At 36.2% G+C, this 13,101-nt stretch overlaps 1 protein-coding gene across 1 annotated transcript in view; it reads right to left on the bottom strand.

The window, feature by feature from the left end:
* LOC105367713 (uncharacterized) overlaps positions 1-13,004 on the bottom strand; it is a 17,138-nt gene extending 4,134 nt beyond the window's left edge. Inside the window, exons 1-4 of the mRNA XM_011506482.1 lie at positions 12,768-13,004; positions 2,584-2,722; positions 1,458-1,677; positions 455-748 (exon numbers count right to left, since the gene is read on the bottom strand). Coding sequence (XP_011504784.1) covers positions 455-748; positions 1,458-1,677; positions 2,584-2,663 — 594 coding nt within the window. The 5' untranslated portion in view covers positions 2,664-2,722; positions 12,768-13,004. The remainder of the gene's footprint in view (positions 1-454; positions 749-1,457; positions 1,678-2,583; positions 2,723-12,767) is intronic.
* Between the last annotated feature and the right edge of the window lie 97 nt (positions 13,005-13,101).

Raw genomic sequence — 13,101 nt, 5'->3', positions numbered from 1 at the left:
CCTTATCCCCCCCCCTACCCCTCCCCCCATTTACCTCATAAATTGAATATCATTATATAATGATTATTACTACTTGAATTAGTAACGAAGAGTAGTTACTTTGTATTCCAGTAATCATTAAATTGACTGCTGCCGACAATGTGTCTTCCGAGAAAGCATCACGATTACTATTTTATGTAAGAAAGCTTGAATTCTCATCGCTCTTTTACAAGGCACAAGGCATATAATGCGATTAAATTAGTTTACGGTAAACAAAACTTATCAATTTTATGTAAATGTAATAGTAATATAATATAATATAATCCAGTTGATCATTGCGCATTGATCACCCTAGCCGTCAATGAAAGAAAAGTCTAAACACCTCGTCAAGTTGCCTAGCCCAGCTAAATTAACGGTAAGAAGATTATCGCAAGGCAGATTGGTTATTTCGAGGTGTTGACGCACAATACGGTACCTCATCGAGGACGAAGCCCATAGAGTCACGCGAGCTGGCTTTCTCGGCGGCGAGTTTCAGCCTCGCGTCAAGGCCGTCGTCCAGCTTAACGATGCGCTCGGCTAGTCCCGCTGTCGCTGCCTCGATCCTCGAGATCGTCTCCGGTGATTTGTCCTCGGCCGCGGCACTGCTCAAGCGGCTCGTACCCTCCACGACCTTCGTCTCGATCTCCGTCGCCCAGCCCTCGAGTCTGCTCTCCAGGTCCTCCAGCGTGTCCGCTATCTTCTGGATCTGCGTGCGCTCGCGCTCGTCCTTCTGCTCGGGTCACGTGACCAGGCCATTCTTACATTAGACAGCCTGTTTTTTGGTAATTAGGAGGGCGGGGTGGATCTGTGACGCCCTAAGGCGTCTATTAACGGCACGCGCTTACGGTTATTAACGCTCGGCGCGCACCACTATTCCACTACGCCCCGTAATAACAAGCTCTCTTCGTTATACCTCGCGTGATTTGACAGCCCCGCATCCGCTCCTCTCGCACATGTTAAAAAAGGATATAAAAGGATATTAAGATCGGCCGCTGTTGATGGGTGACGTTAATGACGCAAGTTCTTATCGGCGCGGCATGAATATCACATTTTCAAATAGAATAAAATAAGTCTCACGAGACGAATAATAATACGGCAACGGTGTATTCGACATAACTTTGAAATTTCGCTGGACTTTGACTCAAGTCGAGAGCCAGAGCGCGAGGGCGAGGGCTAGACGATCGAGGCAATAATTCTCCCGCTAAAATAATAGAAAGCTTTCTAATTGCGTGCGAGTACGAATCGACGCGAGCATGCGATTATTTTTGAAAGCCGTACCGGAGCTTCGAAGCTCGCCGCGAATGAAGTTGAACGAACGCTGGCCAAGGTCGTTAGCCAAAACACGAGAACAAGACTTCCTGTTCGCTCGCTCGAGCCCCGCGCGACTAGTAAAACGACCATACGCGACGAATTAGAATGAGGAACGAGCTCGCCCGTACCTGGGTGATCAGCTGCTCGATGCCGGACACCCTCTCGTCGAGCTTTACGAAGTAGGTCTTGAGGCCGTCGATGGTGGACATGCGCTTGGTGAGGAGGGAAATTGCCTTCTTGAGCTGCTCGGCCGTCTGTCGGTCCCGCGCCTCGTGTCTCTCCAGCTTCTCCGTGTTATCCCGCATCATGTGCACCAGACTCAGCATCGCGTCTTTAATGTCCTCGTGCCTTTCTCGTTTTCATTTCAAATTAAATTTTTTATTATCCGTCGCTTCATTCATGGCGAATGATTATTATTGCAACGCGCTATCGCTTGAAAGCCCCTCCGCTTCCCCCATACAAGCTCACCATTGCTCGCTTAATTGGAGCGATTAAATATGGGAGTTCACTTTAATCGCGGGGATTTGTTTGAGTAATTTGCGCGATTGACGGGGCTTCCGTTGTAAAAGGGAAATTGAAAGAGTGGCTCGTTTAAGTTGATTAGATCGTTTTTAGCATTGTAGCTTTGTACGTCTTCTCCGATGCTTTGTATTCCGAAGCATCTTCTTTAGTGGCGCAAAAAATAGTTTTGCGTAAGTAGTCAAACGTTCGTTTGGCATTAATGTATGTTTTGCTATTAAATTATTAATTAAGAAGAAAGCTGCTCTTTCCACAATATAACCGTAGCATTTTCAAGTCCCTTTTTTTTTCTTCAGAATTGTACCGTAAGAGGAAATCACCTTTTATATTCGTTGGGATACAATTAACAATGTAATCGATAAATAAAATAAGCCCATATATATATATATATATATATATATATATATATATATATATATATATATATATATATATATATATATATACACATATACATATAATTTATTATAAATTACATTGTAGTGAAAACTTTTTGTATATAAAGTTAAATCAATTCATTTTATTAGAATGTCGATAATTTTCTAGAAAATTAAGGTAATTAAGGACTCTCGCATTGGCTATCGTACCTCGATTAAGGCAAACGATAAATGTTAAAGGTTTGTTTAATTTAATGAAAGGATCCGCATGAAATATGCTTCTGCACGATGAAAAAGTAACTTATAATTTTAACGAAGCAGGAAATCTGCTAGGTGCAAAAAACAAAATGCAACTTACGTGATTTCTCTAGAATCCGCTTCTCTGCTGCTCGCCACAACGAGTAATAATAGCGCGGCTATTGAAAACTCGAGCTTCATGATTTATGTTGCTTATTTGTTCAAAATTTCAGCGAATAAATCAAACGAAAGATATCGTCCTGCAATTTAGATGTAGGTTATCACATAAACTTAACGCTATAGCAAATATAGTTTCTATAATAAACGTGAAAGCAGAGTAGGAAGTTTTCAAAAGTAATCAACGTCATGCATAAATTTAAACAGAACCACTTAACATTGGTATACGATTCTTAATTTTAACTTTTCCCTATTGCTCAAATTAAATCATTGCACGCAAAAGAGAGAGAGAGAGAGAGAGAGAGAGAGAGAGAGATAAAATCAACTCAACATCCAAAACAACTTTGCAAAGCAAAGCAAACCTTCCTCTTTGTGCAACTAAAAATAACCATTATTCACTGACTTTCTAGCGCCAAGACAATTTCATTTTTTTTATCCCCTCTCTCCCTCTCTCTCTCTCTCTCTCTCTCTCTCTCTCTCTCTCTCTATCTGCTCTACGTTCAATGAATCAGCGTCTCTCGATTTACATCGGCAACTCAAAACTTCCTTCGCCAATGTAAATAAATGAGAAATGGTTCTCTCCGAAAATCCGCGAAAGGAAGAATGAATAACGGCCGCGTCATAGTCGATAATCGGCAAGTTGCCGGAGCTCCGATTTATTAACTCGTGCGTACGACAATCGCAGGCGCCCTCGTGAATAATAGCGCGAAATGAAGTCAGCGAGAGAGGAAGGAAGGCCCGCGCGTCTCGACAACTATCGTATCTAATCGCCAATGTGAACGAATCCGAACTCGGCCTCTCCGTTTTTACTCAGTCACGCACCCGTGCGAAAGAAAAAGAAAATAAAATGAAAGAAAAAAAAAGCCTTCTAGCAAATCAGTGTAGTCACTGTATCGTCAAAAACTATCCTCGACTGTTCTCCGCGGGTACATTCCCCTACCTTTCCAACTCTCAAAGGCGTCGTCGATCGCCGGGGAGCAACGTAACAGGCGAGTACCAGGCGAACTCTCGTCGATTCCCCTCATCGACGCTTTTTAATCCAACACGCTCTCCTCGATCGACGACACTCGCAATTCTGCCTCCCTCGCTTTGCTTTTCAAGTGCAGGTACTTCTTTAACAGTGGCTTCGCGGGGCTCGTGAATCCGCGGGCTCTCGGCCGAGCTAACGGATCGCCACGCAAATCATAAATCACGATCAACGGGGGCTTGGCTTTTTAAATCTATGAAGCCGCTCTTTATTCCCGGTGCTTGAAAAAGATGTTTCCATCACAAAGAAGCTTCTAACGCATGGGCTATATTTAGATTCTTTTTCATGCGGATGATGGCGAATATTCAAGGGCCGGATCTCGAACTGCGATCTCACGTATTTCGAGCAGATAGTACGTTGAAGATTTTAAGAAACTCCTTCGCGAGCCTTACAATTACTACAATTATTCGCATTGTCATTCAATAAGCTACTTTCAAATTGACATATATAGAGACCAATAGAGAGAGAGAGAGAGAGAGAGAGAGAGAGAGAGAGAGAGAGAAATTGTTTGTATGTTTGTGTGTATGCGTGTGTGTGAGAGATGTACCCAGTTGAGGTCAGCTCAACGATGACCCCTGGGAGCTGCGCGAGCGTAAATTATCATCATTATTTGCCTACTACACGCGAATACGACTATTTTACATAGCAGACCTATTAGGGATACTCGATGAATTAGGATGGAAAGTGATAAATAAAGGATGGAAATTGATTTAACGCCCTTACGTGAAAATAATCGTGTTAATATGGCTTTTACATTGTTCGTTTACGACGCCTCTCTCGACGCCACTCTATGAAAATTCTTTCTATTGAAAATTATTGTTATTTATTAAGCAGTAGTAAGTTAATCGTTGTATTAATATACTTTCGTAGTAACTATAAATTCATGGTATAATAAGACTATAATTTGGGAAAACGGGTGGATTATACAGTACATGCTTACATTTTATCGATAGTCTTTTAATTTACTTTTTTTGCTTTGACTTTTTCATTTTACCGAGATTATCGTCTTATTGTTATAAATACAATTCAGATATCAATTGAATATTAGCCTGACATATTAAACTTACAACAAATTGAGTCTTCGTCACATTTATCCTTCATTTCATAAAAGTACATTACATTCGATTGAACATACGCATTTATCGTCTTATGCAATATAATAATCCATTTATCGGTAAAATAGTCTATTTTTTATTTTTATTTTTTAATTTAAATACTTTCATAATTAATAATTTCGTGACCTCATGCTTATTATGTTTTGTAATTTTATCTAAACGCTTTGCCAAGAATTTAATTTTATTATTTTTAGTTTTAAAAATTGTTTTTTACATAATACTACATGCGATTTACTGTAATTTTACAAAATATTTAAAAAATACCGCATAACTCATTGTTTATATTTATATTGCTAATCGTTTTCTTCATTATTTTATTAAAAAACTTCCTTCATAGATCATTTTAGCGTATGCATTCCTAATTTAATTATTAAATGTGATAATACGTTGTATTTTTTACAGATAAAGTAACAAAATATTCTTTTTTTTTTTTGTTTGTTTTTGTTTTTATTTAATACCCACTTATTTATTTTGTATTATCTTTGAAATTTTTATTATTTAGTTTTTTTATGTTACCCCCCCCTCCCTCCCTCCTTCCCTCCCTTAAAAAAAAAAAATATTTATGGAGACTTACTAGTTTTAAGTTTGCAACATTGTACAAATTATGACGAGAAAAGAATTATAATTTCTTCAATTGCCACGTTCCGAAATTACATGCTTCAATGTAAATGTGATTCTTTCTCAATAATTTTATTAATTAATACGAGAAATAATATTAAATCCTTCATATTAAATAAATGAAAAGAATATTTTTATTTAACAGCGCAAATATTATTTGGACTTGATAATTCATTTTTGGAATATTTTGGTCTATAGATGGTAAAAGTTTATACATTGAAAAGTTTTAAAAACGAATTTATTAAGTTAAGCAAATTGTCTAGTTTCTTGAAAGTTCATAATATACAAAGTATTATTATTATTATTTTTTTTTTTAAATTAATTACATCGCATTGATTCGGCTTTGTCCACATAGAATATATAATAATCTTGGTGTTTGGAAATCATTGTAATTTTACGAATGAAATCATGCGTTACAATTTTTTAACGCGAAAATTGAATAAAAAATATATCGACCGATAATTTTATTACAAATAGTTAATTATGAGATATTTTATCATTTGTAAATATGTAGGCCTTATTAATATTAATAACGGTAATCAAATTATAATTACTAAGTTTCGTCTTAACAATCTTTGATTAAATTGTTATGATTTAGATAGTCAACTATTTGAATTTCTTTTTTCGCATTGTGTAATGTTTCATTAAAGGCTATTTATCACAAGCTTAAAATCAATTTGCCTTTCACGTAAATATTATTGTTTATTCGAGCAAATGCTTATTAAAACATCTTGGGGATTGGATCAATAAATTCTTGCCATCGGTCAATGCAACAATCTTTAAGATTTTGATGCGAATTATCGCAGTTTTTGAACTAGGAGCGGTAGAAAGAAATCGTTGATTAATTCGGCAATTGTCAATTACGAGTGCTATGTGTCTTTTTTTTTTTTTCGTCGTTTCTCTTGGCGCTAATGAATCGTCTAATAATTAAATGTCAACAAGTTTCAAAATAAATAATAATATAATAATTAGAGCACAACTAAAAGATAGATAAAATAATTTCTAAAAGTAATTACAAGTTTTCACATTATTTATATCTGGTTATATGATGCTTAGAAGTTGTGATGTAGCACGACATTTGTTATCTCGTTGTTAAGTGAGTCAATTGATAGGACATGATAATTGATAATTGATTGTATTATTATGAGTTTTTACATAGTTATCGTTTGCTATGCCCCAGCGCTTACGCGACAATAAAATTTGCCGCTTTTTTCAATTGCACAACGGAGTAAAATATTTTTATATTTGAAAAGTCAAATGCGCAAGTGCAGTAGTAAATGTCTTGGGCATATCTCTCTTGGAGCCCAAACTCCCCATTCTAGACACGTTATTTCGATAATGCTTAGCAGTTTCGTTCTATTATGAATGCAAATATGCAACCTTCGTTATTCGTTGGGTAGTAGGATTGTCCAATCGAATTATGTTCATTCGTCGCACATCTGTTCGTTATCACGATGTGTATTCCCACATTGGTCCATCGTATTCTCAATTAATTATAATCAATCCTCTTGTCCTCGTGTCGTCACACGGTTGGATACTCGAGTCTCGCATAATAGTTAAATCGCTTTCTTAAAGGAGGCGTATCCCGCCTCTAAGGTAAATACAGTCGACTCCTGTATCCATTATATATATATATATATATATATATATATATATATATATATATATAGAACATCGGACGAGCATTAAAAGCGTCTTGGCTCGGGCCATGTGGTCCATTCAAAGACATCTGCTTCACGTGCAATACTCCGATTTTCACGGACGATATCTAGGCTTCTTTATTCTACACTTATGAGATGACATATCCGGCACCTTCGGCACTTTCCAGCGCCCCGATGTTTTGATGTCTCCACGATAGTGGCGATGAACAGTGACTCCTTTTACTCGCGCTGCACTCGTGCCTCTTTCAACAGAAGCTACCAACAAGATTTACACTGGTGCTCGCGATATTCGATAGATTCTTCGAGTGCCTTGGCCGAATGATCGGAGACGATTGTGTTTAAGCCAACATTCCCAGTCATTTCACTTGATAAACATCGTCTCGCTATTAATTATAAGCAACATATTTTGCATTTTATTTAATCCACAAATCCCCGACCCCCAACCCCTCATTATTATTGTATATCGGACGGATGCGATTCATTGTAAAATGTACATCAGATTTTATTTGTAATAAGGTTAGAGGAGGAAGAGAGCTCGGACAAGTGTATTTGAGCTAAATTGAAAGTCCGGAGTTATTCCTATACGAGCACGCGATCACGTATGCGCTATCATTAAGTAAATATATTGATGGACGATGGCAAAGTCTTCTATTTAACGTCCCATCCGAGCATAAATAAATCATAAGGGATGAATGCGATCATTAATCCTCCGCGGCGTCTCGATACGAGCTGGCCAACGACATTTTAGGAAGACAATACGCAAATCCTTGGCCGTTCGATTGCCGATCGTGGGAAAAGAATGGTAAATAAACGGTTGCTCGCTCGTCTCGTAAAATTTATCATCGAAAGTTGGCTCGCGCATCGAGCTTCCGAGTCAATGACACACGAGAGGCAATAAATTGGGCGCGAGCCACTCAATTTACACGCAATTTACACATTATGTGCGCGCACCAACCTCGTTAAGAAAATATATAACGATACTTCATAAACGCGTCGCTTTAGATTTACCCAGACGGCAAACTCTCAATAGCACCTGCACTTACAATCGGCCGCGCCAGCCTCATTGTTCTGTATTTAAAAATATCCCCAATGCAATATCGTAACTCACGTTTAACAATTGACCGCGCATCCGTGACTTTCCATTATCGTTTTCTCTCCATTACGCGCCGCAATTATTGTCGCATACGGCAGAATAAGCAGCGTACCCGGCCCCCAGCGCGTAAGGAGCCAGCGGATTTGCTTTTAAACAATTAAACAAGCCGAGAATACACGAACGGCAGAGTACGCCACGGTTGCGCCCTTTCACGCATATTATGCAACTACGGTGATCACCAAAACTAAGTATAGTTAGTTAGAAAGGGAGTGGTCTTATCCGAGGCAGTGAAACGATAAGAGCAGTTATGGTTATCCCTCTCGTATTTACATCGACGGACCTTTAGGCCGTTTCTTGTCGAGCGCGCCGACGAGGGACGAGAGCGAGTCGAAGGTACGGAGGGGAGGTAACCTTTCCGGATTCTTGGATATTTAGTCACACGCCGAGATGGCCCTAATTGTTTGCTCGGATGAAGGTTTCCATCCGATTAATGACCGTTGGGTCCTCGAACCCCGAACGCGTCGTCTCGTTTTTCCCTAGGCTTTACTTTTCCTTTACTTTACCACTCCTTTTTACTAACGGAATATCGTTCGCCGAAGTCTGGCTAAACAAAACGCACGCTCGTTCAAATTGTAATTGTTAGCCAGAGGCATTGTACTTGCACCCTCACTCGATATTTTAATGATTGACATTTTAAATATAATTTTTATTACTAGGCCAATGACGTTTAAAGAATTACTCGACATTTTGCAAACCCCCCGCCCCCCTCCCTACCTCCCTCACACCTCGCTATCATTTTTTTGCTTAGTGATTTGAAACTCTGTTGTACATCGCAACGCTATGTAGATGTGCGCGGGTGTGCAATGTGGTTGGTACTCAGTACTCTAAATACATTTCGGTACATAGCGTATTATATTATATATTACCAAATTAATAACAACTTTCAGACCTTTTAATCGTTGTTGTTCTCACTCTCATTGATATTACTATTATTATTGTTATTATCACTATCATCATGATCATCATCATCATCATCATCATGATCATCATCATCATTATTATTATTATTATTATTACAAGGTATTTCTAGTGATAAGAAAATTATTTTTTAAAAACAGTGTAACGATGCTTTTATTATTCTTGTTGACATTGTCGAATAAATGGAGATAAAATAAGCATTTCAAAGTAATTTTAACGCTTCTATGTTATTAAAGAGACTTTTTATTATCACGCTAAATCATAAAACTTATTGCATATATGTCTTTGAGTATGGGAACAATGAACTAATCGTTTAATTGAAATTTTACCATCGATTATATTTGTTAAATAATTGATATACCATTAAATAATTCGTATATATTAGCTTTAATTATAATCCCGGCTTTTGTGGATATGCTATAGATCCACGATAGATTTAATAAAAAAAAAATATAATAAAGCAATATAATATAAATACAAATGTTTGTAGAGAGAGATTGTAAAATAATTTCCCATAAATATATCGTGAGAATTACAACAGCCACAACGTGCAGTTCTACCAATTAACCTACTTGTAAAAGACATTTAAAACTCGAAAACGATTATTAAAGATAATAAGTAAATATAAAATATTTGTATAAATAATGACAACAGCGAGGCATCGGTAAATAATATTAAGAGAATAATTTAGAAAATCATAAACAAGACTTTGCAATTACCGTTTTACGATGTTCCTTTGCATATATATATATATATACAAAATAAGTTTTACATCTCATTTATCGAGGGTGCGTTGTACGAGATATTTCGGCATGCAACAAGAAAATCGAATGGAAAACGAAAAACGAATCAGACAAAGTCCCTACGTGTAAAGGCACACCGACATAGCGCGCTTCTATTTATTTATACGCATGAGTGCGCATGAATCGTCACGGTTCCTCATTGACAATAACAATAATAAAATCGAGAGCAAAAACAACAAGATCATGTAATGCACGCGAACCAAGCATCACGTAGTCTTATAACGTGTGTAAGCTCATAAATTGATTTATATTCCTGTTGAGTTTTCAAAGCGAAGTCTTCAACGGCTATCCCCTTAATATTTTGATTTCTTTTGCTCTCGCGCTAAACGAATGTGGAATACTAATAACGTAGTTGCAATCCTAATGATCGTTTGTGTCATTGGTGATTTCGTTTTCTTCCTGGGCAACATATCAGCAAGAAGCAATGCGAAAGGATAAAATTACAACTAATGAATTATTTGTGTGAGTTTGTTTTATAATGAAGGGCGGCAATATGAGCGTGATTTCTTCGATTTTCACAGCTATCCCCGGAATATCAAATAATTAGAAAAAAGGCAAAAAATAATAAAAAGAAATCTAATTTTACGATAAAATTGCAACGTCAACAAATTTTATACAGACAAAGTAACGAGAATATAGTAAATATGATTTGCAATGTATATTAATAATGTGCATTATATTTAATCAGTTTTGTTGTTTTTTTTTGTTTTTTTTTTTTGTTTTGTTTTGCAAGTAAACTTTAATGTGGTGGAAAAAACTTTCACATTAACAATCACTTACACCGCATTAAAAATTAAAGTGTAAGATAATTTCATACGATTAGTTTAGTAATTTACCATACTTTATATGTTACAAATGAAACAATTTTCAACCCAGATAGATTATCGAACAAATTTAACTTTATTCGTAGTATGCATATAATAAAACAGTGACATAAGTAGGAAAAAGTCAGTTAAGACGACTCGTTTAATAAGTTCTATTTAATAATTATCGTTATTTCTCAATTGAGAAAAATTCCAGTTATTTAAGCGATTACAAATTATATGTAATTTTTGTCCTTCGGAAAATGAAATTATTAAAATAATATAATGTCCTTAAGAGTTAACAATTGTCAACAGAAATGTGACGCGAATGAGATAATTATTACACATAGATTGAAATTTTAATTGCAAAGTATGTGTATTTAATACTTGGTAGGTTGCTGAATTATTTGCATCGTCATGAAAATTTGTATTTCGAATAGCATAAAATAAATTCTAAATTTTAAAATCAGTTTAATTTCAGATTATCAAATATGCGATGGCGTTTTCGGGAGTTTTAGGCTTCGGTTCTTTCTTTACGATTTTTTTTTTTTTTTTTTTTTTTTTACAGAAAGAGCTTAGGAGAAATTTTAAATGCAACTAATGTACATTAAGCAACAATATCACAAATATTCGCAAAGTAATTGAAAAAGATAATTCCAAATTGTTCACAAATTTATTTTATCAATTAAAGACATCGATTTTACGACTTATAATGCAAGTTACACATTACATTTATTTTATAGGAATTATTTTTCAATTGTTTATTGAAACTCTTAACAATTTATAATCAATTTCTGTCTTATTAAGATTATATTTGTAATAATAAATAACTTCATGTTTTATCAATAAAATACAAACAAAAAAACAACAATTAAATTTCAAGATTTCTCATTTAAATACAATTATTAAGCTTGTCGAATGCAATAAATACAATTGATATTTCTTATTTTTAATATTACACGAAAAATAATTTGTAAAAGTAAATCGTATTTATATTAACAAAACATTGGAACAATATTGTTAAAAATTTTGATAGGTGACTGTTTATGGAGTTTGGGATAAAATTAGCTTACAATTCTCGACAACAATTGTTTAAAACCATTTTAAGACTTATGAATACGATTTTCGTAAAAGTATTAACAATACTATATAAAAAAGTTAATTATAAAATTTCTTTAAAGAATTAAGTTCCTTTGATAATTGATGTAAATGTTAAAAGCAAAAAATTGTGGCAAGGCTTATTTATATTGAGCTAATGGTACCGGACAAAATCATTAACCGATGAAGACTTTTGTGCCTTTGTACTATTACAATGTAAAAACAACTTAAATGTTGGCAGACTTATTATTTCTGAATCACCAATAAGATCAATAATTATTTATATTAATACTGTACCTACTATTACTATTACAAATAATACTAACAATGATAATAATAATTATTATAATAATAATCAATGAGAACGCTGATGAGAATAATATCAGTAGTAACAATAGCAATAAAAATACATGATGATGATGATGATGATGATGATGATGATGATGATGATGATGATAATGTTAATAGTAGTAGTGGTAGTGGTAGTAATGACAGTGACAAGAACACGAAGAATAATGAAAAAATTATGAGAAGTAAAAAGTCATTTAGAAAAAATATGCTATATAGAAGAGTTTTAAAGGCTTGCAAAGACGCGTAAGTTTTATGCGAACATCCACGGGAAGAATGCAAAACGCGAAGTTCAGAGTCTGCTAATGCAAAATAATACACAGGGGAATAACAAGACTAAGGCTTCTTAGTTCTCGGTTCGAAAGAGAAAGATAGCGAGAGAGAGAGAGAGAGAGAGAGAGAGAGAGAGAAGATACGCTCGTTATCGGCAAAAAGCGCGCGCCTAGGCAAATTTCGCGGAATAAGCGCAGGTCGTATCCTGGGCCGACGGAGGGAGCAGCTCGAGAACGTTGCTGTCCGCAGGCTTTGAAAGATTCCCGCTGATCGCACGATTATTCGCCGCCCCCAAGTCCGTTGCTGCTTACCCAATGCTCTGTGCCTGGTGCCTGCTGGAACTCCGATCCCGGCAGTGTGTTTTCTCGGGTGCCGCACGTACGACTGAGGCGAAGCGGCGACTGCACCAGCATCACCAGCGGCATCGTCATTAGATAACTTTCTCTCTCTCTCTCTCTCTCTCTGGCTCCATCCCGTCGCCTGGGTGTGTTGGGCTTTTCAAAAAAAGAAAAAAATAAACAAGAGAGTCGTACTGCCGCCGCCACTGCTGCTGCTGCTATACCGCTTCCCTTTCCAATCTATCTCTCTCTTTCTCTCTCTCTCTCTCTCTCTTTCTATCGCTCGCGGACATGTGCGTGACTGTAG

Source organism: Ceratosolen solmsi, unplaced genomic scaffold (genome assembly GCF_000503995.2).
Source record: "Ceratosolen solmsi marchali unplaced genomic scaffold, CerSol_1.0 scaffold7, whole genome shotgun sequence".
Lineage (NCBI taxonomy): Eukaryota > Metazoa > Arthropoda > Insecta > Hymenoptera > Agaonidae > Ceratosolen > Ceratosolen solmsi.
Note: the sequence above shows the minus strand (reverse complement) of the source record. Positions and strands in the feature narration are given on the sequence as shown.